Source organism: Amphiprion ocellaris, chromosome 16, assembly GCF_022539595.1.
Source record: "Amphiprion ocellaris isolate individual 3 ecotype Okinawa chromosome 16, ASM2253959v1, whole genome shotgun sequence".
Taxonomy (NCBI): domain Eukaryota; kingdom Metazoa; phylum Chordata; class Actinopteri; family Pomacentridae; genus Amphiprion; species Amphiprion ocellaris.
In genome coordinates, this window is record NC_072781.1 from 5887697 (window position 1) to 5913577 (window position 25881).

The 25881-nt window shown below is 40.1% G+C and overlaps 3 protein-coding genes across 3 annotated transcripts; 2 read left to right on the forward strand and 1 right to left on the reverse strand.

Moving 5' to 3' along the window:
* The first annotated feature begins 219 nt into the window (after positions 1-219).
* ecd (ecdysoneless homolog (Drosophila)) lies at positions 220-8366 on the forward strand. Its single transcript, XM_023289780.3, has 14 exons — positions 220-378; positions 1070-1294; positions 2548-2665; positions 2776-2863; positions 3226-3404; positions 3690-3882; positions 4043-4171; positions 4300-4425; positions 4539-4624; positions 4728-4831; positions 5361-5619; positions 5916-5983; positions 7148-7365; positions 7475-8366. Exons 2-14 carry the CDS (start codon positions 1090-1092, stop codon positions 7685-7687), a joined length of 1986 nt encoding a protein of 661 aa, XP_023145548.2. The 5' UTR covers positions 220-378; positions 1070-1089; the 3' UTR covers positions 7688-8366.
* On the reverse strand, positions 7950-18556 carry si:ch211-248a14.8 (uncharacterized). Its single transcript, XM_023289781.3, has 4 exons — positions 18354-18556; positions 15615-15816; positions 13174-13474; positions 7950-11016 (listed from the first exon to the last, which is right to left on the reverse strand). Exons 1-4 carry the CDS (start codon positions 18383-18385, stop codon positions 10610-10612), a joined length of 942 nt encoding a protein of 313 aa, XP_023145549.2. The 5' UTR covers positions 18386-18556; the 3' UTR covers positions 7950-10609.
* Positions 18557-20043: 1487 nt separating this feature from the next.
* LOC111581555 (serine/threonine/tyrosine-interacting-like protein 1) lies at positions 20044-25563 on the forward strand. Its single transcript, XM_023289769.2, has 6 exons — positions 20044-20308; positions 22021-22103; positions 22200-22330; positions 22430-22601; positions 23365-23501; positions 24634-25563. The coding sequence occupies exons 2-6, from the start codon at positions 22033-22035 to the stop codon at positions 25284-25286; spliced, it is 1164 nt and encodes a 387-aa protein (XP_023145537.2). The 5' UTR covers positions 20044-20308; positions 22021-22032; the 3' UTR covers positions 25287-25563.
* The last annotated feature ends 318 nt before the right edge of the window (positions 25564-25881 follow it).

Below are 25881 nucleotides of genomic sequence, written 5' to 3' on the forward strand. Positions count from 1 at the left end.
TTCCCGGCATTCTTTGCGGCAACCTGATTACGACCATTAAATGTGTCCGCTTGACTTTAATGTCGACTCAACTCTAAATTCACAGTATGTCATTAATCAATTTATAATTTAAACGCTATGAATTTAAAACTATATTAAAATGACATTCGGGACAGTGTATAGTCTTTTTATTCGTAGTAGAGCCAAAAACTGTTCATATTTAATGTAAGAACTGTTTACCTTACACGAGTGATGCAGTCGACTGGAATTCACAGTAGGACCAAACAGTAATAAATAGCGTGATGGCAACACACATATGAGTAAACCTTCGTTTTCTTCTGAATGAACGCCACTTCACACGACACTGACGTAATTATTCGCGTTTAAATACAAGACAAGGTAAGTTTTACTAACACGTTCAAGAAACTGTCGTAAATATAAACAGTACTACATTGATTAATATTAGCGGTTACCTACATGGTTGAGATTTTAGCTTAGGGTGACCAAACGTCGTGTTTTTCCAGGACATGTCCCGTTTCTATGTCCTGATGGCCGTCCTGGTTGTTTTTTAAAACGTGGTGAAGATGTCCTGGTTTTCATAGTTTTTTCATTGGAGCCACTAAATTGAACTAAATCTAACAGATATTTTTTATTATTAGTTACTTTTTGTAAGTTTGTGAGAGCTGTTTTTGTTAAAGATGGATTGCTAATATAGCAGAGGTATTTTTTTTGTTGTTTTTTTCTAATACAGACGAGACATTATTTCCATCATTATTTCATTCGTTATTTTTTTAAACTTCTCTTAATAAAACGTGTTGAGTAACCTCTGAGAAGCCTGTATTTGGTAATATAACAATTTTCTATCCATACAGAGGAGGCATACTTTAAATGTATTGAACTTAAAAGGAATCTTTGAGTATATTTGAGTAGCTCATTGCCGGGCTGAGTGTCCTGCTTTTCAGTAATCAAAATATGGTCACCCTACTTTAGCGAATACTAATCCTTCACTCTTGCTTTGTAACTGAATCTAGAGACTTAATGTAAGAATAGCTCTCAATGCAGACCCTACATGTAATGTCTTTTCTATCAGGTCTTCAAAAAACTGCAACTATGGACGCCCTGCAGAGGAGAGTGATTCAGGAGGACATGGTCCAGTACAAACTCTTCTTGATCCAGACAGACGGTTCATCTACACAGGAGACTAAAACACGCCTCACTGATCTACTAGAGGAGATATTGGCAAAGGTTGCTCCTCTGCTGATGCAGTACATTTGGCAACATCAGCCTTTTAACCTCAAATATCATCCTGAGAAAGGTAAACACACAATCAATCAATTAAAGTTTATTTGTATAGCCCTTTGCAACAGGCCAAAGGTTGACCAAAGTGCTTCACAATAAAAAACAAGAAAATAACTTAAAAACAATACATTAACTTAGAGCAGGACAAACAATCACACTCACATCTACGGGCAAATTTAGAATAATCAACACATATGAAGACATTTAGTGTGACTATCGAGACTTGATAGGTGCTCAAATGTCTGTTATTTATTGATCTGAGGCGGCTCCTTCAGGCCAAAGAAGAGGCCTACAGAAATGAAGACAAAGAGTTGTTCAACCAGGCCAGAAACACACTGACAAAGGAGATCAGAGCAGCTAAGAGGAGCTACTCGGAGAAGCCGAAGAGCCATTGTTCAGCAAAGGACCCTGCATTAGTGTGGAAAGGCCTGAAGAACGAAGCCTCCATCCCCCACCTCCACCCCACCCCCACCCAGCCAACAACTGGCTGACGACCTGAACCAGTTCTACTGCAGGTTTGAAAAGGACTTCACACCCCACACCGACCACCCCCCCACGCAGCCATCGACACCTCCTGCAGCCCTGCACCCTCTACCTTCTGACACTCTACCAGCAATCAAGAACCGTGAAGAAGACGTCTGCCGGCTCTTCAGGAAACAAAAGACCCAGACCGAGTCTCACCTGGCTGCCTGAAAGCCTGTGCAGACCAACTGTCTTCGCTCAGATCTTCAACAAATCACCGGAGCAGTGCGAGGTTCCTTCCTGCTTCAAATTCTCCACCATCATCCCAGTCCCCAAGAAACCCGAGATCACAGTCACTGAAGTCACTGAATGACTACAGACCTGTTGCTCTGACATCTGTGGTCATGAAGCCCTTTGAGAGACGAGTGTTGGCCCACCTGAAGGACATTACTGGACCCCTGCTGGACCCCCCTGCAGTTTGCCTACCGAGCAACCAGAGCAGCTTCTTCCCTCAGGCCATATCCCTCATGAACAATAAACCAGAAAATCATTAAGGACTTCTGTCACTACCAGCGCAATATTCAATACATATACAGTATTCAACCTCATGTGCAATATTGTAATTTATTACCCTGGTTTTACACTTACTTTTACACAGTACTGCTTAAACTTGTAGTATTTCTTATTTAGAATTCTCAGATTTAGATTTAGTTATTCTTTTACTGTCCGTCGTTGTTGCTAGGCGCTGCTCTCTGTAATAGTAAAGGCTTTCTGATTCTGCTTCTGATGTATTGTCTTTGTTGACAGGAGGTGTTCCCGCTCACATCGGAGGCAGCACTCAGTTTGGAGACAACGTTGAGGACGAGTGGTTTATCGTTTACCTCCTGCAGCAAATCACAGAGACGTTCCCTGAGCTGGCAGCCACGTGAGACAGAAGTTCAGATTTTTCAAATAATAAAATAATAATTTGATTGATGCATTAAAATGTTTATCAGCCATTTGTGTCTCTGCTTCCAATTTACATTTTGTGTGCAGAGTTGAGGACAACGATGGGGAGTTTATTCTGATTGAAGCAGCTGAGGATCTGCCCAAGTGGCTGAACCCAGACACCAGTGAAAACAGGGTGAGTCCTTCACATGAGATGGCAGATGTGATGATGGTCTTTAACCCCTTTAAGGCTCACTAGAACAAATACAACATGTTGATGCGTTGTCATGTATATATTCAACAAAGCTTCATCTCTATGAATGTTCTGTCTGACGGTCTTATTTAGTTCTGTTTGGTTTCAAGTCTGTCAGGTCATTCTTTAGTGGACTGGAACAATAAGCTAAAACCTTTTATGAGTGAAAAAATTCATGATTAACATTAAAGTCATTTCTTTTATGAGTAGCGCAAGAAAACACGCTAACAACTGGCACAGTCCTTTTAAATTTCTTCCTCCACATTTTCTGTGTTCATGCCTTCATTGCTCATTTTCTTTTACAGGTCTTCCTCTATAGGGGAGAGTTGCATATCCTGCCCTGCCCCTCTAAATCCAGTTTGGTGGGCTTTAAAAATGATGTGGTACCCAGTGTGACGCAAGCTCTAGCACTGCTCTCTACCAATCCAGAAGCCTGTCGGGCAAATCCCAAGATTTGTTCTGCCCTGAAGAAAAGACTGCAGGGGTAAGAGGACTTCCACATATGAGAAAAGTCTGGTTGTAATACTCCGCTTTAACAGTGCAATAAATAGGCTTCTGTGCATTTCTGCTGTTAAGACAAATAAAACCCACTGCATGCTAGCATTAGCTGCCTGTGGTCATTATAGGTCTGTATGATGTCAGAATGCAAGATTTTAAGGTGCGGATTCAACGTTGGATGTGTCTGTACCACAAACTTTGTAAAACACTTGCAGAAGCATAGAAAGAATTTGGCAAAATGTGTAACAACTTATCTCTACTTTCCACACAGATACCCTCAGAAGATTGCAGCTGGCCTCCACCGCGCCCACTGCTTCATACCCGCAGGTATCGCCACAGTACTGAAACAGCGACCAGACCTGGTTGCTCCTGCAGTTTCAGCATTCTACCTGCGGGATCCAGTAGATCTGCAGGCGTGTCGAAGCTTCAAGACCTTTCCTCCTGAAACAAGAGTCTTCACCTTGGTAAACACAAATATTTACGATAGCAGCAGTGTAGACAAAGAATTGAGGGTGGATTTTTTTAAAAGAAAATATTCTGTGTCAAAATATTGATTGATTGAACAGTGCGTGTTAGATTTTTGATTGCCTGTTTCAGCTTTTGTGCTTGGATATATATTTCCAGGTGACGTTCAGCCGTTGTCTGTATGCCCAGCTGCAGCAGCAACAGTTCACCCCAGACCGACGGAGTGGCTTCACTCTCCCTCCTCGCTCTCAGCCCCAGTACAAGGCTCATGAGCTTGGCATGAAACTGGTGAGACATCATCTGTGTGTTTTTTTTTTTTCTTCATACTTTGTGCTTTTATTGCAAGCAAAGTGGAGATAGCGAAGTGTTTTACATGTTATTTAAAGTGTGTATCTGTTTTTTTGCTCCGATCCTAGGCTCATGGCTTTGAGATCCTGTGTTCTAAGTGCAGACTTCCTTCTTCAGAGCCTGATGCACCAGTCAGCTGTAACCCTCAGTGGAAAGGCTTCATTGAGAGTTTGAAGAAAAATGGCTACTTCCGGGTTAGTTCCATCTTTTTTAGCGCAGCATTCGTCCAACATAAAAGCACACAATATCAAAGATGCAGCATGTGTCTACTATAGAGAGTTTTTAATTTTATTGTTGTCAATTGCAGGGAGAGCTGGAAGGTTCCGTTCGTTACAGAGAACTTACAAGATCTGCAGAAAACTTCTTCAAACAGTCGGTCGCCTCCACATCCAGGTGAGGTTCACGGCTGTGCTCATACATGACAGACTGAGTGAATACACCTGCCTTCGACATCCAGGTGTATCTGTCTCAATGCACCTGTCGTGCTTCTTTTCAGTGATTTGACTCCGGGTGAGGAGGTTCTCCAGCTGCTGCACAGCTGCACTCCATTCAACTTGGAGGAGCTGAAGAAAGACGAGTCACAGCTCCCCCAAGAGGACAGTAAGTGAAAGAGCTGACGAGAATGATTTGATAAGAAAATGCTCTTCCAGTTCTAGTCTGAGAAGTTTGGAATGTTTCCAGATTCATTCTTTAAGAGCACATTAGATGCTGTCAACGTGTCTCAGTCTTATTGGACTGAAAGGTGACCAATATTGACAGCAGAAGTATAATATTAAAATATTTGAACATAGAAAGTTATAAAAACATCAGTGCAACATAATTTATGGCAAATTTTGGCAAGACATTGTTAGTATTTTTCCTACCAAGAGTAGGTTTGACATTTCAAAGAGAAACTAGAATACTTATTTCAGAATGGAGACATTTATCCTCACCTGTGCAATTAGGGCCTGACCGATATGTATTTTTTTTCTGGGTGACTTTGCAAGAAAGTAAACCTTGCATTTGTTGGTCCCTTTGCTTCCTGCCAGTTCCTTTCAGTTTCTGTCCTTTTGGTATGCATCCCCCATTCTCTACCCTGCTTGCTTTCAACTATTTCCCATAATTAGTTTCTCTTTGTGTCAATCTCCAGGTGACAGCTGGCTGGATATCACAGCTCAGGATTTGGAGAGGCTTTTGCAGGAGAGAGGCGGGGGGAGAGCTGATGTTGGCAGCCGAAACTCCTCCAGCTCCACCAAGCAGGCGCAGCATGATGGAGATTCAGAGGAGAAGAAGGAGACGGAGGACAACAAGCAGGAAGAGGCGGCTGGTTACAGCCTGGTAGCCGTCAGTCAAGGGATGAAGAATTTCCTCCATGCCATGTCGTCACATGAGGGTGCCGAACTGCCCTGGTGAGACAAACTGACTGTGTAGCTTGATTAATTTTTTTTTGACAATTTTTAGCCAAGATCATTAAATGTAATGATTAATATCTGCTTGAAGTGGTATTTACTCAAAGATAACGAACAGATAATCACACCCGCTCATGCTGGTAAATCTGGCTAAAGTCTAAAGTGAGATTTTCATGTGCTTACATGCATAAATTTGTCTTTATGATCTGCTGTATACACACTCCAGCCTGTCTTGTATTTAGATTGTCTCATTAACAGTATTTCATTTCCTGACATTGTCTTTCTTTGTTTTCCAGGAGCAGTTCAACTCAGCCTTTTAGTTTCGACCCAGACTCCATCGCCAACGCAGTGGACAGACTACTGGGTATGTAGAAGTTCTAAAAGATATTGAACAGTAAATGTAGTAATAACAATAACTTTATTTAAAAACAGAGCTTTACAGACAGGACAAAAAAAAAGAAAAAAGGATGCTGAGGAAGAACGTTGAAAATCAGAAGACTGATCAGTTAAAAACCAAAACATCTCTAAATAAATAAGCAGACTTGAACTGACAGCAGCAGTGGTCGTAAAGTGCACTGCACATTTGTAAACTCTGTTTGGACAAAGTTACTATGGCAGTGAAAAAGTGACTGCAGAAGCAATTGTTATGCACCCGTCTAGGGGGAAGGTGCATAGCATAATATTTGTTTAAAAAAAAATAAATAAATAAATGTTTTCCCAGTCCCCAAACCAAGAGCCAGGATCTAAGAAGATTACAAAAGTTTATTTACAATGTTTTAAAAATAAAACAGGCCACTCAATGGGCAATACATTCGATACATTCAAAGCTACGGCTAAACTAATCTACTACAAAATCACAAGAATCAAAATGTTTGGGGTCTGGGACCAGACAAAAGGTGCTGCTGTCAGTGAGGCTCTCCATCCACTGCAGGCTGCTGAATTTTAAAGATGTGGAGAGCCAACCAGCGTCGGGTCCACCTTGCCGACAATTAGGCCCCTACTGGACAAAGATCTACACACATGCCTTCATGTTAGTCAAAGGATAGAGTTCAAAATCTGACTCCTGGACTACAAAGCACTGAATGGTCTCGGACCGAAATCCACCCTGGACTTATTAGCTCCATATGAAGCATCCAGAGCGTTCAGGTCATCAGGGACAGGTTTACTGTGTGTTCCCAGAACCAGAACCATAAATAGTGAAGCAGCATTCAGCGATTATGCGCCTCACCTGAGGAACAAACTTCCTGAACACCTGAGGTCTGTTCAAACTGTTGGCTCTTTTCCAGATTGTTTACTGCAGCTTTCTCTTAGATGCTCAGTCTATTTTCTTGTCTTTTGATGCACTTTTATGATCTTAATGTTGACTTTTATGTTTTATTTCTATGTTTTTAATGTGTGTCTACATTGAAATCATTTTTCTCAATGTATTTCTTTGCCATTGTAAAGCACTTTGATTTGCCTTGTGTATGAATTGTGCTAAACAAAGAAACTCGCCTTGCCTTCCTGATTCTGTCTTTTTTATTTTTAGGAAGCAAAGATGAGGAGCTGGATTCAGACGATCTGGATGATGATGATGATGATGATGATGATGATGAAGACGAAGAGGAGTTGGAGGAGAAAGAAGAGGATTCCACAGGTCATGCAGAGATGAATGGGACAGGAACTTTGGACAGTCTCAAAGGATACATGGACCAAATGGATCAGGAGTTGATGAGCACTAACATCGGACAAAGCTTCAATCAAACGGTAAATACAGATTGTGATTACATCCTCTTCATGTCAGACGGTTCTCTCTGCTCAGCATCAACCTTAAGATCTGTATGATAATTAATATATATATTTGTCCTTTCTGCAGAATTTCAACAAGGCAGATTTGGACAGCGACAGCCTCCTGAGCGAAGGAGAACCGGAGGAACCCGAGGAGGAGATCCAGCCTTTAGACCTAGACATCAATCTGATCAGAAACATGCTGGAGTCCCTCAGCTGCGAGGCTGGGTTGGCCGGACCAGCTTCTAACCTGCTGCAGAGCCTGGGGTTACACCTACCACCCAACTCTGATCCCTCATAAAGGACGAAACAATGAATGAGGCAGTATTAGAATAACACACCAGCAGAGGTCAGTATCTGCAGCAGACAAGTGCCTTTGTTAAACCTTTGGTACTTTTGTTGCCAAAGGACGTTGAAGATTTATATCATACCCCACAAATTGTTGACATATTGCAGACATTCACCATAGCACAGTGGTAAAGATTAATGTAAATGTTTTCAAACTGTCACTGTTTGGACTTTATTAAATCTATCTAAACAAAAATAAGGAAGGGAGGCTCATAGATGTGTACAGGATAAATTTATTCAACTTCAGTTTTGGTTGCACTGTTAATATTCATGTCTGTTTTGCCGTGCATCTTTTTAATGTTACTAAAGTGTTTCTCTGACAGTATTGTGTTGTAAAAACTCTCAAGTGACAGCAAAGAGTAAGTTCTAGAAAGCACATTGAAGCCATTAAAACCTAATGCAAGAGGAAGACACAATCACTCTACTAACGTTTGAAATCACAGGAAACTATATGTAAAAGTGAGATTATGGAGCAAATTAGGATCAACTATTTCTGTCAGGTTTACTGTGAATTTTAATACGAGCTGCTTTGTGTAACGTTGGGATACATGTGTGTGTGTTTTAAAACAGTTAAATTGGGTTGTTAGGCACAGAATAAATACTTTTTCTCAATAAACTTTCACTTCACTTTCTTCAATGTGTACAGATTGTCTTTGGTGCACCATCATCAGGTGGTTTTACAACATTTTCACAGTGTTTTTAAAGTGCTCGTAAAGATACAATTTACATTTTTAAATATAATACATATCCACATTTCAACAATAATAACTTACATTTAAAATGTATTCTTAGATGCAACTGAGCTTCAGCTAACAACTTAAAACAGTTACCGCCTCACCAGATGACCCATGTAACGCTCTCCTCACTGCAACCCCTTCTCATCTTAGTGGTCAGATTCATTCAGGGGCAACTTCTGGTTAAAAATTCATTCAGTCAATGATTTGAATTCATATATTTTTAACACTGTTCAAGAAACATGTAGTGAACGGAGGTCAAAAGTCCCTCATGTCCCTGTCTGCTATCCCTCTTTCATCTGAAAAACCTTCAGAGTCATTCAAGGGCAACTTTCTCAGAGCTCAGGCTGAAAACACAATCAGTGAGACAGAAAAACCGAAGTCACTTAAATATTGTTAATTGTGTTGCACATACAGTCGGGTCCAAAAGTCTGCGTTCATCATTAAGAATACTCAACAATGACAGTAATGTTAGTAATCAGTCAGAATTCACAAAATAACTCAGATTTTTTATAAATATACATTTAAAAAAAGATGCCCGTTGATATTTGCTGCTCTAAAGTGTCGTCTTCAGCTGTAAATGAACAACTGTATTGTCTGATTTGCTGCTGATTTGTTTCATTGTTTAAGACCCATTTGTGAAACTACGTATTTCCAAGCAAGACCACAATCTGTAGGTCGCAGATTGAACCCCTAAAACTCATCTTTGTGTATCAAAATCATATATTTAGAATATATTTCCATCAAAACAACTCCGTAATTTCGTAAAATGGCTCGGATGTAACTGTAGACCGTTAGAATATGTGGATTCTATTCTTTGGATTGTTGGGTTCTCTGTTCTTTGTTTAAAATTGGGAAGGTCTTCATCTTACTATGTGCTATGAGATGACACTGTAAAACTATGTTGCGCTGCACAATGGTAAGCTGTGATAATGGAGTAATTTAGCCATACATGTTCAAATCAGAAGTTGACTCTAATGAAGAATAATGTTACAACAAGTCTGAACTTGCAAGTTGCAGATTGGTTCTTAAGATTTGTTATGAATATTTGCTATAAAATTCTGGCTGTCTGAATTAGTGTTTTTGAGGCTGTCATTGATACGCTGCAGTTTCAAGGTGGAAATAATCAGCTATGACTCTTTATTTTGCTCATGATGTGACTATAAAAAAAAGAATAGCGTATCTTTAACTGGAGGAGGTTGTTAAGGTAAAAGTCTGTCATTGTTTTTAAAAATACATGATGTTCTTTACTGCTGTACTCAGTGTGGTTAGCACTGTTGCCCTGCAGCTAGAAGATCCCCGGTTCACGTCCTGGCCTGGGATCTTTCTGCATGGAATGTTCTCCCTGTGCATGTGTGGGTTGCCTCCTGCTTCCTCCCACAGTCCAAAAATACACTCAGGTTAATTGATGATTCTAAATTGTCTGTTGGTGTGTATATGTATCCCTGCGATAGGCTGGTGACCTGTCCCCTGCCTTCACCCTAAGTCAGCTGGTGATGGACTCCAGGTGTCTAGATAATGGATGGATGGATGACGTTCTTTAACCAAAACAGGGTGATCTTTGTTTGAGCGGTTTGGTGTTCACATGCTGTGAAAACACTACGTCCTCTCCTGCATAGATGCTGGTGCTCAGTTGCTTCAGTTTTCTGACATTGTCACATTTTGGCAAATATTTTCACAGCAAAAATGCACTGAGAAAGCAACTTAGAAGTGGCAATTTTGCAGAAAGAGGAATGAGTGGCATATGTAGCACATTTATGATAAATATACGACGCAGCAACAAGGGATGCAACCTAATAGTCATAATTTGTGTCATTTCCTGACTTAGTAATCTTAAATTACACCTAAAAACTGACTACTGGTTAGTAAAACTAAGACACATTCAACCTTTGGACCCAAATGTAAATCATTAGTGTGCCATAAATTTGTAACTGGTAAGTTGGCAGTTACCAAAGTATGCTGCTTCCCGATACAGACAGTCTGTATTTTATGACTCCATATCGTAAGCGGATGTGAGTCAGAAGGAGAACTCTCCACGGAATAAATAACACTGTGGTCCGTGTTTAAGTTATAGTGTGTGCATGTCGCATTAGTACAGTACGAAACAGTCAATTATCTTCCGTAGTCCTCACCGAGTGAAGCTACAGAAGATGAAAAAACGGCTGCATCACCTGCCTCGCCGAGTGGAGAAATGCGGCAGCAAGCGGTGACACACACACAGCCGAGATGCCGACCAGAAAGTTCAGCACCATCCCCAGCAGGAGGATGGCGAGCAGGTATCCGTGGAAGAGCAGACTGTGCCAGCTGCCCTGACCCAACACCTTCCAGGGAGTGTCCGGGTGCAGCAGCCACAGCAGGCCCAGCACCCAGCTCTGGTTCACCAGCTGGGCGTAGTAGATGTCAAAAACAGACGCCTGGGCATCGGGAGGCCGGCGGCGCTCGGCTTCAGACACTTTAGCCAGCAAAGTCAGAGAGAGACTGTGCAGGATTAAAGCCAGAGGTGCGTATAGGTACTCCAGATGGTCGATAGCAGAGAAACCGTTGGATGCTGGAGAAAGAGAACGAAGAAGCTATTTAAATGTAAATGTACTAAGACATCCATTGACTGTAATGAAATTGATTATAATGATAAAAAATAATAATAGAATGGATTGTAAAACCTGTAGAACCTATCAATGAGCCTTCACATTTTCAGGACTTGAGCTATGTTTTTTCTCAAGCTATGGCACTTCAAAGTTTGTTCCAAGGACTGGTGCAAAGAAAGCAATGCCAAAATCGACAAGAACTCTCCTTTTTAAAAAAGAATTTTAACTTAAAAAGTTGCAACACCATTGGCCGAAAAACTTTACACGTGTTTCACTTGACTCTTTGATGCACAAAATGTGTCAAAAGTGACCCATATTCAATGGAAAACGGGCATCTCTTGATCCATGCTGTGCATCAAAGGGTTAATAACATGCATATGCACAGAAAAGAATCTGACAAATATGAGCAAGATTAAAGCCAGAAGTGTATATAGGTACTGCAGATGGTCGATACCAGAGAGAAGAAGAAGCTATTTAAATGTAAATGTACTAAGACATCCACTGACTGTAATGAAATTGATTATAATTATGAAAAATTAAAAAAAACCTTTTACCATTAGAAGAGTAGAAGTTTATCAGTTTATGAGGTAAACTTGAGGAATAGTCTGGATGATGATCTCAAAATGAATACATTGATTTCTCTGGGAAAAATGGGGCACGTATCTCACAACAAGAGGTGATGCCAGTTTTGTTTGTGGTTTATGGTCTATGAAAATAATACTCTTGTCTTATAGTCTCTAGTACTATGCTCCTATTCCTTTGACCGTTGCAGTTCACAATACTGGTTAGTGGTGGTTGGATCGAGCCAAATATTGATAATATCGATACCAGCGTTGGTATTGATATTGAACAATACCAGTATAATGAGATCGATACTTTAGTTTCTGTCCTGTGTGTCTTAATCCTCCTCTTGTGATTGGATGTTGTTCCATCACGTGACTCAGCGGCGTTGACAAACAATCAAACATGCTCAGCAGCTACGTCATATATCATAGTGGTGAAAAGTGTCATTTATTCCGTGGCTCTGTCAATCTGTTCCTCCCTGATGTGTAAAATGAGCTGTTTAGCTGTTGGACGTTCCCCAACCAAAACTGAGGAAAGAGGAGGCAGAGAAGGAGAAGTGAGACACAGCTGATGATCAGACTGCAGGCAGGACGATACTCAACCAGTGAGCCAATTACAAAGTCTAGAGCTGTAGCAGGACTACAAAATTAAATAATCACTCATCACAATCATTATTTTTAGCTTCTAATCACTATAGGAAACCGAATGACTTTGGTCTTTACATTTTAAAAATGCGCTCCGCTCTCCACACTAACACGTGGATAAAATCAATTGCTTTCATCTTGCACAAATCTGAAATGAGGACACTTTATCTCACTCTTTTCAAAGTAATTTTTACTCACATCTGTCTGAGCACCGCAGCCACTGAGCAGCACCAGTCTGTACTGTGAGGCGTTTAGGGAACATCTGTAAATGTAGTGTCTGTTGATAAGCAAATGTTCAGTTGATGAGGTGTTTCACCTCTAACCAGGTAGGAGCGATGAACTGGCAATGTCTGTCACACAGAGGGCCTCCTGAAAAAGTTAATCTGGAGTATCGGTATCGATATTGGCAATCCTGGCCCTGTATTTACTTGGTATCGGATCAATCGCACACCACTAATACTGGTATACACTTTGTAAATGTGCGTCTTTGTATTTTGTCTATGCAACTCTTTAAAAAAAATCTTTGAAAAAAATGAAAACTAAAGTAAAAAAGAAAAAAGACTGCCTGAAAAATACAATAATGTGGAACAGAAAAAGAATTCTGGGGTTTCTAAAGAGGTATAAACATATAAGGTTTGATGCAAACAGAACAGGAAACAGTAAGATAGGAGAAGTACAGATACGTAGCGGTTAGGAATTAAAAAGTAAAATTTCCTCCTACTGGTTTTCAGACATTATTTTAGGTTTAACTTTTGGTTTGGTTGTTTTGGGGCAGGTTTGTGTATGGTGTATTTATTTCTCTTCCTTTATGACACTGTGACATGTCTGAAATTCAAATAAAAATAAAAAAATTAGGAAACTGATGGGAGATGAATTTGCAAACCCTGAACTTCACGACATCTAAAAGTTTACCTGTGATAACTATAGACGTTCCACTCAGGATGGAAATCAGAACAGAGATGTGGATGGACGGTGGGGATTCAAGCTTCAGGGCGAAACTCAAGCCCACAGTCAGTGGTGCCAGCAGAGGCAGCGTGAGGAAGAAGAGTCCGGCGTACGAGCTGCTGGCTTTGGCCCACATGACCAGAACCGACTGAACGCTGCTACAGGTGGCAGGAAGCAGCAGCCTCTCGCCCAGCCGCCTGGAGTAACGCTTCAGAGGCACCAGTCTCAGGACATGGAGGAGATTTAAGAACAGGAGGGAAACCAGAACCTGGAAAAGATCCGACAAAGTGTTAATAACTGATCTAACGACTGAACTCTGCACAAGAAAGCAGAAGTTGTTTTACTGATGTGAGGCACTCCATCAATGATTAATGGGCTTTCATTACAGATTGGAGAATGTGTTCATGGTGCTAAGATTTCTCATGGAGCCACCACAATTTTTCACACTTACCTGTAAATAATGAACACCAAGAGGGAGCTGAGTTTGCATCTAGTAAGCTATTTCTTTATACAGTAAGTGGATCACATTTATCACCCACAAAAAAACTGAAAAACAACTAGAAAAACTACAATAATTAACAGTTAAAATAACTTACCGGCAAAAACGCCAAATACTTTTGACATAAATTGGACTTTGTGCTCTGAAACACGGTGATGGATTGTGATTACACAAGCTTAATGATTACCTTATCATAAAAATAATTAGAAGATAATTGTTGGCTGCAGCAGTAATCGGTGTCATTATGTATTACTACAATCAAGTGTAATTTATCTTGTTTTTAATCAATTACAATTTGCTATTTTATGATTAATATGTAGCCATATTCAGTTAGAAAAAAAATCTGTCATATTTACCATAAAATTTCCTGTTTATTGTTCTATTATTTTCAAGCATAACATTCATTGCATAACAACAAATCAGCACATAAGTAGAGGACCAATATCGAGGATGTGTGCATAAAGTGTACAACATACTGACACAATTTTTGTGTTTCACTGTGCAATGTTAACCTGTGAAGTGTTTTACTGCTGCTCCAAGTGTCAGAACATCTGTGATGCCACAACACAAATTAAAATATATATCAATAAAGTCGACATTTTCAGTATTTTTTCATTATACCTAAAGGAAACATACACTACCAGTCAAAAGTTTGACACACTTTCTCATTCAAATGAATGAGAAAGTGTGTCCAAACTCTTGACTGGTAGTACATAAACAGTGAAGGTTAATGTGTGGACTTGTGTGACCGTCATTTAGAAAACTCTCTCAAGCGGCTCGTTCAGCCTTTGGACAGGTTCACATTTATGTGTTGGCCCTTTGGACTGCCATTTGGTTAAACATCTATCATGTTCAGCGACATTAAGGCCTTTCTGTGGCTCCCTGGCACCACCGACTCTCTGCTCTGCCCTTCAAAGCAGTACACACAGCAAATACTGAGTTACAATAGCCATGTGAAAGTTAGCTATAATAATAATAATAATAATAATAATAATAATAATAATAATAATAATAATAATTTTGACAGTTAAAACATGCAACAGGCAATCAAGCAAGATACAGGAGACAGATCAGAGCAGTCAATTAAAATAAACAGTAAAAATGACAATAACTTTAATGAATAATTAGCTAGATTAGCACGCAAATCAAACAAGGGAACTAGGCAGTTTGAGAATTAAAGAAAAAGATTGAGGGTTAAAATTAAAAGTCAAAAAATTAAAGAATTAAAGAATAAGAGTGATGACATCACAACAAAGAAAGTAAAAAGTAAAATATTACAGGAGAGAACATCTAAAATAAACAGAACATAATACAGAATAAAACACTGAAAACTAAACAAAGCTAAAAGTAAACTTCACATTAAAGTCTACAAAAGCGGGTTTTAAGAAGAGATTTAAAAGAAGTTACTGACTCTGCAAGCCTTATCTCCTAAGGCAGGCCATTCCAAAGTCGAGGGGTCCTAATGGACAAAACTCGGTCACCTTTAGATATGAGCCTCGACTTTGGAACGACCAGAAGGGATCCACCCTGAGGATCTAAAGCAGGCTCATAATGGGTCAGCAGATCGAAAATGTAGCTTGGTGACTACTACCACTAAAACAGCATTGCAATGAATCATAAAACTTTCCATGAGCAGTTTTATAGCAACATATTGCTTTTTTTCCAGTGTAAGCATCTTGTTGCTTATCTGCTTGCAGAGACGCAGTAAATGTAATTGCAGCACAAGCAAATGCCTGACTGTCAGGAGAGACATTACCCTGTGCAAACGAAACAGCATGTGAGCGACCTTGTGGAGCCCTCCTTTCACATGCCTTTTACTAGCTTTCGTAAAACCAATAATGACTGATTCAGTCTGACCAAAGAGGGGACTGTCCAGACAAGCAAATCCAGGCTGAATGCAGGAACCAACCTGGCCAAAGCAGAGCGCCACAGGATACGGGTAGTGATACTGTGGGATGAAGATGCCGGCCACAAAGTTCCTGAGCCTGTCAGCCAGCCCATATGTCACCACCAGCACCAGGCCGAAGGTGGGAACCAGCGGTTTCAGTGCATGATTTGATGAAAGACTCCTCATGGCGTAGGCGAACCATCCTGTTCCCCACCTCGCCCAACTGCACACAGGAGGTCACAGGCATGAATCATACAGGAACGAGGAAAATAACCTGAATTCATTTTTAAATGGTCACCAAAAGAAGACACTTGTTATGTTTGGTTAACATATGGCCTCTTGTATGTAATGAAAGTTTGACTAGATTAACACAACTCGCTACTCATTTATTTGGTTCCATGAGAAAAAGGTTAAAAACGGAATAGATGTAGCAGCTTTTATCAGCAATTACCTTTCACCTAAGATATGCTGTTGTTCTGTGCAAAGGTTGCTGTGATCTAAGTGCAGGTGTCTGTTATCTAGTGATGGTGGGGTGAGAGGAAAATTACTCTCTGTAGACCAGTCAGGAGATCAATATGTCCTCCAAAGAACAACAGAAAGGAATTCCAAGTGTTAGAGAATCCTCACACCTGATCTCTAAAACTATAAATCAGGGGTGTCAAACTCATTTTAGCTCAGGGGCCACATTCAGCCCAATCAGATCTCACGTGGGCCGGACCAGTAAAATCACACCATAATAACCAATAAATAACGACATTTCCAAATTTTTTTCCTTTGTTTTAGTGCCAAAAAGTACATTCTGAAAATGTTCAGAAAAATGAAGAAACAAAACGACAAAAGCGAGAAACAAAACAACAAAAAATGAGACAAACGACATGAAACAAAAGAAAAAGAGACAAATTATTTGCGAAAAAAGAAACAGCGACAAAAAATGGACAAAAACAGGACAAAAAATTACACAAATGACATAAATGAGACAAAAAATGACCAAAAAAAATGAAAAAAATAGGCAAACAACACAAGACAAAAAGACACAAAATGACAAAAACGACACACAAAACAAATAAAGCTAGACTGGACCCTCTGGCAGGCCGGTTTTGGCCCGCGGCCTGCATGTTTGACACCCCTGCTACAAATTATTCAAAATTCAAGAGTTTTTTTAATATGTGGGGTTATTCGGAATCAACTCACTGAATGCCCCACGCCTGACCGACTTCAGATTGACTGAGTTTTTTCTTGAAAGTGTTGAACGTTGATGGAGTTGACCGTGTATAAACTACGGGTTAAAGATTCTTAAAGAGGAGAGGGTCATGGCCATTTTTGCATCTGAAGTGTCATAACTTGAGAAATAAAGCAGCCAGAGTCCTGAAATTTGGCAGTCCCATTGATATGCACACACGGTCTTCACTGGTACAACCCTGCTTTGATAGAACAATACAAACTAGTTAACCCTCATGTCGTCCTGCGGGTCAAAACTGACCTGTTTTAAAGTTTGAAAATGCGAAAAAAAATATATATTTTCATAGTGAAACGTCTGATGTCCACATTTTCAACATTTTTGGGAAATCTTTGAACATTTTTTTGTGGAAAAAAAGAAATGTTAAAAATGTTTCTTAAAAACATACACAAAAAAAATCAACCAAAATCCAGCGAATTTTGCACATATCAATGAGCCTTCATAATTTCAAAACTTTGACTACATTTTTTCTAAAGTTATGGTACTTCAAACATTGCTCAACAGACTGATGTAAAGAAAACGATGCAAAAATCAACAAGAACTAACTCACATTTTCTAAGAATTTTTAACTCAAAAAGTTGCAACATCAGAGACCAAAAACTTCACTTGATTTACTTAATAACATACATATGTACGTTTAAAAAAAATCAAATATGAGATGATGAACTTGTTTTTTTAGAAAATGGGTGAACTGATGTGGAATGAACCTGTGTTATATTCAAAACTGAATTGAAACTAATTAACTAATTTGCTGTATTTATCTTAAACAGATCCTGAATTATTGTTTTCTTGCTCTGATTTGGTTGTTCAGGATTAAATATGTTTTGACTCCGTGTTAAAACTTGGTGCTACTTATGTTTGCTGGCAGTGTACTTTTTTTCTACTTAAGTATATTAATCAGTCTCTGGAGGTGTGATAGTTGCTGTGAAAGTTTGCTGAAGTAGTTAAATTTGGTCATTAAAATGTAAAATATTACACAATTTATAATATTGTTCTCTAGCCTGTGAAAAATGCTGGAATAGTCTTGTAACAGTAGCAATGTAAATTACAGTATAAGCACCGGAAGAGACTGTAAATAATGCAGTTTATAAGGTACCCTTTACTGATGCTTTTGCACTTTTGGTTAGATGATGAATAACATTTCATTATATTAACACTTACCCTCTGTGGAATGACAATACAGTTGAATCTAATATAATCAAAATAAGATAATAGAAAAAATAAGGAAGATCTCACGAATTGAAATATATGTATCATAATAGATATATTGGTGAAATCATCACTTAATTTCAGAAAATTAAGTTATTAATGGCTAAATTTTTTTTTTAAATGGACATTTGTTTAGCAGTAATGGATCCGTGCAAGCTTAAAGACATACTAACATCGCAAATAATAGTGTTATAACTACTTGTAAACCCGCTGCTTAAGAAAAAATATGCCAAAACCCGCATATTTAAAAAGGCTCAGCTGCTCATCTGTGCGTAAAAGCAGGAAAAAGCGCGAAAGAAACGCGCTTTACTCACAGTTTGGAGTTCCTCATGGAGTCATTTTTCATCTTTAAACTCCAGTTCTTCCCTCCGTGAACCAGTCACTTCCATTCATTCATGTTAGTCCTTACACCAGGCACTCGGTTACAATAAAAGAACTAAGTGAGCTTCCTAACAGACGCATGGTTTGCTGCCATCCTGCTGGGTGAGAAGCTGCGGTCTGTGCAGCGGACATTCACCTCATTTGTTTTGTCGCTGCGTCCTGATGGACTTTGCTCTCCCCCAGTCTGTTTGACGTCCCATAATTAAAGAAGCAATCAAGGCTGATAATTATTAGAGGTCGTTTTTTCTTGCTGCTGACACACTCTAATAGCTGTGCATGACATGATATAGAGATATCAGCCAAATTCAGCCTTAGTTTTTCTGCAATCTATTCATACTATCTGACCTAACATGCTAAATAACTGGATTTTTAACTCTATTGATATATATATATATATATATATATAATGCATTTTTAATGTGTAAGTAAAACCCTGGATCCATTTTCTGAAGCTCTGACACCTGTTTGTGACATTCCCCTCAGCTTTCCACTCCCACCCCTCACCCACCCTGTCAGGATCCCACATGGCTGCATGACTTGGGCTCTGTTTAAGCAAACAGACTCATCAGACCGAGAGGATGAAGCTCTGGAAACTCACACAGACACAACAGCAATAGCATGAAGGCCTGCGGTCGATCCTGTACCCACAAGCCTGAGAGCTGCAGATGGTTTTTCTTTCGTTCATTTAGGCTCCAAATGGAGGTCTGACACTGATCCTGTTTGCACTAATAAAGTGCACATGCTTTGTGTTTACACTGATGTGAGTGATAAATGTGTAAATGCTTCACTGACCTTCCGCAGAGTGCAGACCAGGTTGTTAGCAATAATCAGCACAGCAGGGGGCAGTAATGCTCTGTTTTTATGTAGGGAGCAATATAATCTCCATCCCTCACTATTGGGACATAGATTTTCCTCTTTTGTTGTTTGTCAGTATTGAATTATGGTCCAGTTAAGTGAAAACAGATTTCTGCAAAGTATTGGCAATTAATTAAAAATATAAAATGCATAATAAGTGATTGATTATCATTCTATAGGTTGACCCTCATTCCTGTTGTGCTTATCCCAAACTGAGGCATGTTAGGCTCGCTCTGTACTTGATTTGGCCCTGAGAAAGGCAGATGCTGTGAAGACACATGTTGTACTAAGACATGATTTGGTTATGATTAGATATTGTCTAGTTGACATTCTTGAGCAGACAAGTTGTCTCCATAGTGGGCCGTAATCTGAATGTAGCTTTCCTCCCAACTCCTCATATACCCAAGGTCGAAGAGAATCCTCAGAATTGATGCTGGCAATGGTCATATGAATGTGTGTGAGTTTGTTGGATCACTTCTCCCGACGTCAGTAAACCTTATGTTATGATCCTGCTCCAGCTTCTGCCCTTCTTTCCCCATTTTTCCTCCTTTCTCCCTTGGGTTCTGATCTGTTTCTGTTTTGTCCTGTCTCTTTGGCTCACTCTGTCACCTCTCCCTCATGTCTCTCTCTGTCTTTCTCTCTCCATTTCACTTGCCTGCTGATTACTATGAGTTTCAGCTGCAGTAATCAGTTCACTCCATTCACCTGTTCTCCACCTCACCTCCACCTATTTAAGCTCTGTCCTTTCATTCACTCCCCGCTGGATCATAAAGACTCACTCCCACTCTTGGACTCAGTTTTTCCCCCTGGATTTTCCCCACCTGGACTCTGTTCTTCTCAGGATTTCCACCTGCCCTGTTTCTAGTCTCCAGCCTGCTATAGCCCCACCTGGACTCTTGTCACCCTCATTCCAGGATAACTGCCAGTCCCCTCTGTCTTCAGCTCTCTATCTGTCCATCTTGTTTCCCCGCCAACTTCCAGATTCCCCGTGTCTGCCTACCTTGCCCCATTAGTCCTGTCCCACACTGGCTTTGTAAGTACTTCGTTTTGTTGCATGGTTCAGTTTATTCCTGTTTGGTTCTTGTAGTTTAGCTGTAGGTTTTTGTAGGTTTAGTAGCATAGCTTTTAGTATTAGATTTGGTTTAGTTTTCCCCTGGTTGGTTTTCTCTTTTCTGTATTGGTTTAGTTCCTGTTTTGTTTAAATAAAACCTGTTCTAATTGCCACCTGTCTGCCATATCTGTGCCTGGGTTCTCAAACCACCCCCATAACACCTTACTCTCAACCTGAGTCATCTGAGTCTCCAGAGTGTCTCTGTCAGCCTCCCCAGTCTTCTCTCCACATCGCAGAATTTCCATAACAGCATTCAAAATAAAAGTTCACTTTATAAAACATACTGCATTGTGGTAGATAATTGTATCCAATGGTATATAAAATGCAGTAGTTGCACCTAAAATGCTGCAATAATGTGATACCTTAATACCCTGCTCCAAAAAATAAAAGGAACACTTGAATAAGTGATATACATTGTGTATTTTATTGAGAACAAACTAACATATGGACAGTTGAAATTATGAACCCCTTGACTGATGAATTTATTTACAATTAAATAAAGATTTTTTGTGTGTGTTCTTGCTTTTCAGCTGATGCTAAAATAAGTGGAGATTGTTAATTTATCTATTACACATAGAACAGATACATAATAATAATAACAGATATATAATAATTAGGTCCCACTCCGACCGGTCCTATGAGAAACCAGTGCTTGCAAAAGGTTCCAAGCTACGTTTTGAATATGCACAAACCAGCATTGGGGGAATAGATATGCTATCTCAGCTGCAGTCTGAATCAAAGTGGTATGCTGCGAATTCGTGACAGTAGGCGTTGAGGGCTTAACCGAGTCACTTATGCTTCCTAACTGGACAGATTGATATCCTAGAAGTTTAGTGGAATCAGTGTTATATTGTGATGGTTAAGTCTTCCCTCCATTTTTTTTGAGCAGTGTACATACTGTAGGCCTAGTACTAGATCCATAAAGTTTTATCTTATCAATAGCTTTGCTATGGTTAAATTTACCTTTGTCAGCTTGTGGAGCAATGCTATATTGAATTATCTCGGTATTTGCTGCATATTCTCTACTGGCATTACTTGTTTTGACATTTTTTTGGGCCGTGGTACTTCTTCTAGCTATCCTTTCTGTTATGTAAAAAGCACGGCCTTTTGATAAATAAGGAATGTGATTTGACAGGTTTTTAGCCGGTAACCTCCAAAAAACTTTAGCTCATGCTCATTATCAACCATAAGGCCTAATATAGACATGAAACAAAGTCATACATTACCCTAATATTTGTGCTTTTGGGTATCCCTTCTTATACCTACTTTCTTTCCGTTGACTAAATACTGCCCTAACATCTTTATAGTTTAATAAACCTAGCCCTGATCAAATTATCGTGCACTGTGTAACTATTGGGAGTTAATTTAGGTGAAGTAGGACTCCTGTCGAGCTCCTCCGTCACCTGTCACAGCCAGCTACCATGTGGCCCTCTAGAGCACTTCACCGTTACTGTGTTTCCAAGCCCACCAGCTAAAATAAGGGCAAGTCTGAAGCAGCACCGAGTAAGAATCACAGCTATGACAAATAGTGCATCATAGTGGGTTTTTTTCATCTAATTTTTACCGCTTGTTGGTCTTTTTAAGAAGATATTTCTTAACATTTTTCAAACTAATTTCTTTATCTCTTTATGTAGAATGTTCTTCTAATGAAGGGCTGGTGGGAACAGCTGATGCATCTGCCAAATGACTTAGACGAGATGGGCGTAGTACTGTCCAGGTAAATAGTAAATCTGCAGTTTTGAGTTCAGAATTGCTTCGTTGCTGTCTTGAGATTGCACTTGTCAGTGTGTTTGTGCCTTTTTGTACATGTCAGAGTGAATAATAGTTGCAGAGCGGCCTCCGGAGAGCCTGTCAACACATTCCAAACAGTGAGCAGCATCTCTGACAGGGAGTTCAATAGCACTGACAGCGACCATTCCTCCATCATACCTATCCCGAACAAAGGTAAAGGGTGTATTTTTACTTCTAGCTCTCTCCGTCTTTACACAGAAAAACGTCTGCACACCACTACGACACACTGTGCTCTTTTCTTCTGCCTGCAAGTGGTGTGTGAGCCAGAGGAGGTGCTAGTTCCCGCTCTTCCAGAAACAGCTTGTGTAGAACGAGGCTACATCACTCCACAGCAAGTGTACAACCTGCTGAGTGCTGAGGAAGGCCAGCCCGCCTTGTATGATCCATACTATATCCTCATCCTGGACTGTCGCAGTGCAGAGAGGTGGGTAGATGCTCTACTATGCTGTATATTTGAGTAGATCCAATAAAAATGTGACCTGTAGAGAGAAATGTAATCAATCAGCAGAAAAGTCTGGCCTTAGAAGACACAACACATCTATATCAACAAAAATGAAACAGTCTAAAGTTCACAAAGACAGCATTTATTGCAGGAGTGTGTGAAAGATTGCATTGCTTTTGGTTTGGATAAATGTATAGATGCTGGAATGATTATGTCCAGTTTTAAGATGACCTCGGAAATGATGTAGGAACAAATTACATATATGCTGATTTTGGGTCAATTGTCAAAAAATCCCATAAAAATATGAAAACCAACAATAAAAAAAAATAACAAGCATAGTCTATGTGACCAAAGCCTGATGCACTGTAACTTTTTCCACTGGGCCACATGGCGTCATTGTTGTGCAAAGACGATAGAAACCACATCAGTTGACTGGAAAGTTGCTTCATCATTTCATTATAATGAACAAGGGCCCTCTAATTAAATTCACGAAATTCACATTCAGCATCCTGCTGCTGGTAGACACTCATTACAGCATCAAAATACGTATTAATCCACTTTTGAAAATAGTCCCTCCAAAATGCACAGCTGACTCCTGGTTGAGTAATGTTGGTGAAAAAAAATAGAAAATCACCACTCTCATCCTTTTTAAATCTATTTTACTATAGAAAAACTTTGTGTCTGTTGCTTTTATAATATATAATTTATTATGTACGTGCAAATTATGAATGAATGCATGTGTTAGGTACAAGGACAGCCATGTAGTGACGGCGCGGGCCGCTGTGACGGTGATCCACCCTGAGCTGGGCTGTCTAATCAGCTGTATAGAGCTGCAGAAGTACTCCATAATACTGCTGTATGCTGAAGAAGGATGCAGCCCAGGTCAGAAATGCACACCCATGTACTTTAACCCATGCACACATGCAGAATAACATATTGAGCAGCACGAGATATCACTAATATATAAAAAAAAACATACTTTTAGTTATGCTAGTGGCATGATTATATACAATACATTTCAATAACAGCTAGTTTGTTGGTGCACCATAGATTGAATTATCTTAACAACTAGCAGTCGATTGCTGTGAAGCTTTGTACAGATATTCAGGCTTTCTAGAGGATGGATCCTGACAATTCTGGTGAGCCAATGACTTCTGCTCTCGCACAACCAGCTGGCTGACAATGTTGGGTTTTACAGAATTGTCTCTACAAGATAGATTGCCATTAAATTTGGTTCACACATCTTCCTCAGGATGCATTTATATCTTTAGTGACCCCTACCAGACCTCTAGTAAAAGTTAAGTTTTTAAAAAAATATCTTGTTAACACGTCCGTATAGACGTGTTCATATGCAGAACACATATTATGACTGAAACAAACTGCAGTGTACTGATGACAGTCTCAACAACATTAATTCAGTCTTTTTGGGTTTCATATGTAACAAACCAGCCAGTCAACTTTTGGGATGGAGCTGTCAGTATCATTATTCTCCTCCAAAATTTATTTCAATTACTTTAATTTTACAACTTGCCATGGTGATGAGCTGGTGTACTGAAGTTGCAGCAAGTGTTATTAAAGAGGAGTGGATTTTGGAGTTACATCCGAGTCATTTTAAGTTGCAAAGGGATAATATCCATCGAAAAGAATATATATGTAACTTTAATACGCAAAGGTGAGTTTTCAGGGGTTTAATCAATGACCAGTGTGGGACTTCACAAATTCACTTTGTCCAAAATTTTAGTGTATGACTTAATGTCTGCAAAATGAATGACATACTTACACGCTAATATCAGATGGTGAACACTGTAAGCATATCTGCTCAGCATCAGCCTGTTAGTATTGCCAGTGTATGTCAGTATGTTAATATTAAGCACCACTGTGCCTTTACAGCCTCACAGAGCCTCCAGCACAACTAGACAGTGTTATTAAAGTCAGCTTGGCTATTTAGATTGTACTGACTTCTTCTCTCTCATCCTCCTGTGATTGGCTCAGTATGTCTCTGTACATATTCCAGTGGGCAGCGTAAAGGCCAGGGCAGACTCCCCAGACCTCCATCGCTGTTTTTTCCAGCTCAGTGGTTTGGGAATGGACCCTGTGATCCTTCTGGGTGGATTCTATGCCTTCCATGCCCTCTACCCTTTCCTCTGCACACCACGTATGGTTCTGGTTGAACCTGAGCGGCACACCCTCACCATCTACCCCTCAGAGATCCTGGAAGGAGCTCTCTACCAGGGCTCTGCCTCCCAGGCCTCTGACTACTGCATCATCAAGAACCTGCATATTACACATGTGGTCAACGCAGCTGCCAACAGCCCCGACGCTTTCCCCAACACGCTGTGCTACCTGAGGCTGCGTCTCAGTGACGACGCCCAGCAGGACCTGGTGGAGGCTCTACCGCTGGCGTCCAGGTTCATCAACGCAGCCCTGAAGGGCGATCCTGCAGGCCGCGTCCTGGTCCACTGCAGCATGGGCAGGAGTCGCAGCTCCGCACTGACACTGGCCTTCCTCATGGAGCATCGACATTGGTCGCTGCTTCACGCCCTGCGCTGGTTGAAGGAAAGGAGGGCATGCACGGCACCCAACGTGAACTTCCTACGCCAGCTGCTGACCTATGAGGAGCAGCTGTTTGGGAGCAGACTCACTTCCCTGGATGACATCCGGCGATGACTGGAGGAAGAGGTTCACAAGATTTCACAATGAGAAAAAGAGTTTTTCTACAATTGGGAGAATGTATAAGTCAAGCTGACTGAACAGACAAGTGGATTTTGTACAAAATGAAAGACCCTAAAAGACTGGAATGAAGTATTTCCTCCACATTAGTATCACATGAAGTGTTTCTTGTGCTATGCCTCAGTAACAAAAGTAATAATATAATCTCTGTTATGACATTTTGCTTGGTGATAGTTAGAACCTGCACACCAATAAAGTGTTTTCTTCAATTGTATTCAATGAGATGATGGTGTTCTTATACTGAGTCATGCAGCCTCAACAGTTTCCTAATGAAAGCTTGCAAATAGCCAGTGTTTATCCCAGTGTGTAGTGTTTACACAGGAACTGCCAGCTAGGAAATATTACAGTTAACAGTTTGCTACTCTTTTTCTTTCTGCCTCATGCACACATTTTAGCTCCACCCTGTTGAACTCAGTAGCATGCAGCAGGATTCCCTCCCCTCTAGTCTCACTTTTTTTTAGCTTGGAAGGAAGGAATTTTCTGCAATGTGGGAGAAAGAGGCAGGTGAAAGTGGGTTTGTTTGGGCAGTTTA

Excerpts from the sequence above, each read along its gene's own strand:
- ecd (XM_023289780.3), top strand. The coding sequence starts at position 1,090 with ATGGACGCCCTGCAGAGGAGAGTGATTCAGGAGGACATGGTCCAGTAC. Across the intron at positions 1,295-2,547 it reads CAAATATCATCCTGAGAAAG|GAGGTGTTCCCGCTCACATC; the intron begins GTAAACACACAA and ends CTTTGTTGACAG. Across the intron at positions 4,426-4,538 it reads AGAAAAATGGCTACTTCCGG|GGAGAGCTGGAAGGTTCCGT; the intron begins GTTAGTTCCATC and ends TGTCAATTGCAG.
- si:ch211-248a14.8 (XM_023289781.3), bottom strand. The coding sequence starts at position 18,385 with ATGAAAAATGACTCCATGAGGAACTCCAAACT. Across the intron at positions 13,475-15,614 it reads TGGCGCTCTGCTTTGGCCAG|GTTCTGGTTTCCCTCCTGTT; the intron begins GTTGGTTCCTGC and ends GATCTTTTCCAG. Across the intron at positions 11,017-13,173 it reads AACGTCTATAGTTATCACAG|CATCCAACGGTTTCTCTGCT; the intron begins GTAAACTTTTAG and ends CTCTTTCTCCAG.
- LOC111581555 (XM_023289769.2), top strand. The coding sequence starts at position 22,033 with ATGAAGGGCTGGTGGGAACAGCTGATGCATCTGCCAAATGACTTAGAC. Across the intron at positions 22,331-22,429 it reads CATACCTATCCCGAACAAAG|TGGTGTGTGAGCCAGAGGAG; the intron begins GTAAAGGGTGTA and ends TCTGCCTGCAAG. Across the intron at positions 23,502-24,633 it reads TGAAGAAGGATGCAGCCCAG|TGGGCAGCGTAAAGGCCAGG; the intron begins GTCAGAAATGCA and ends TACATATTCCAG.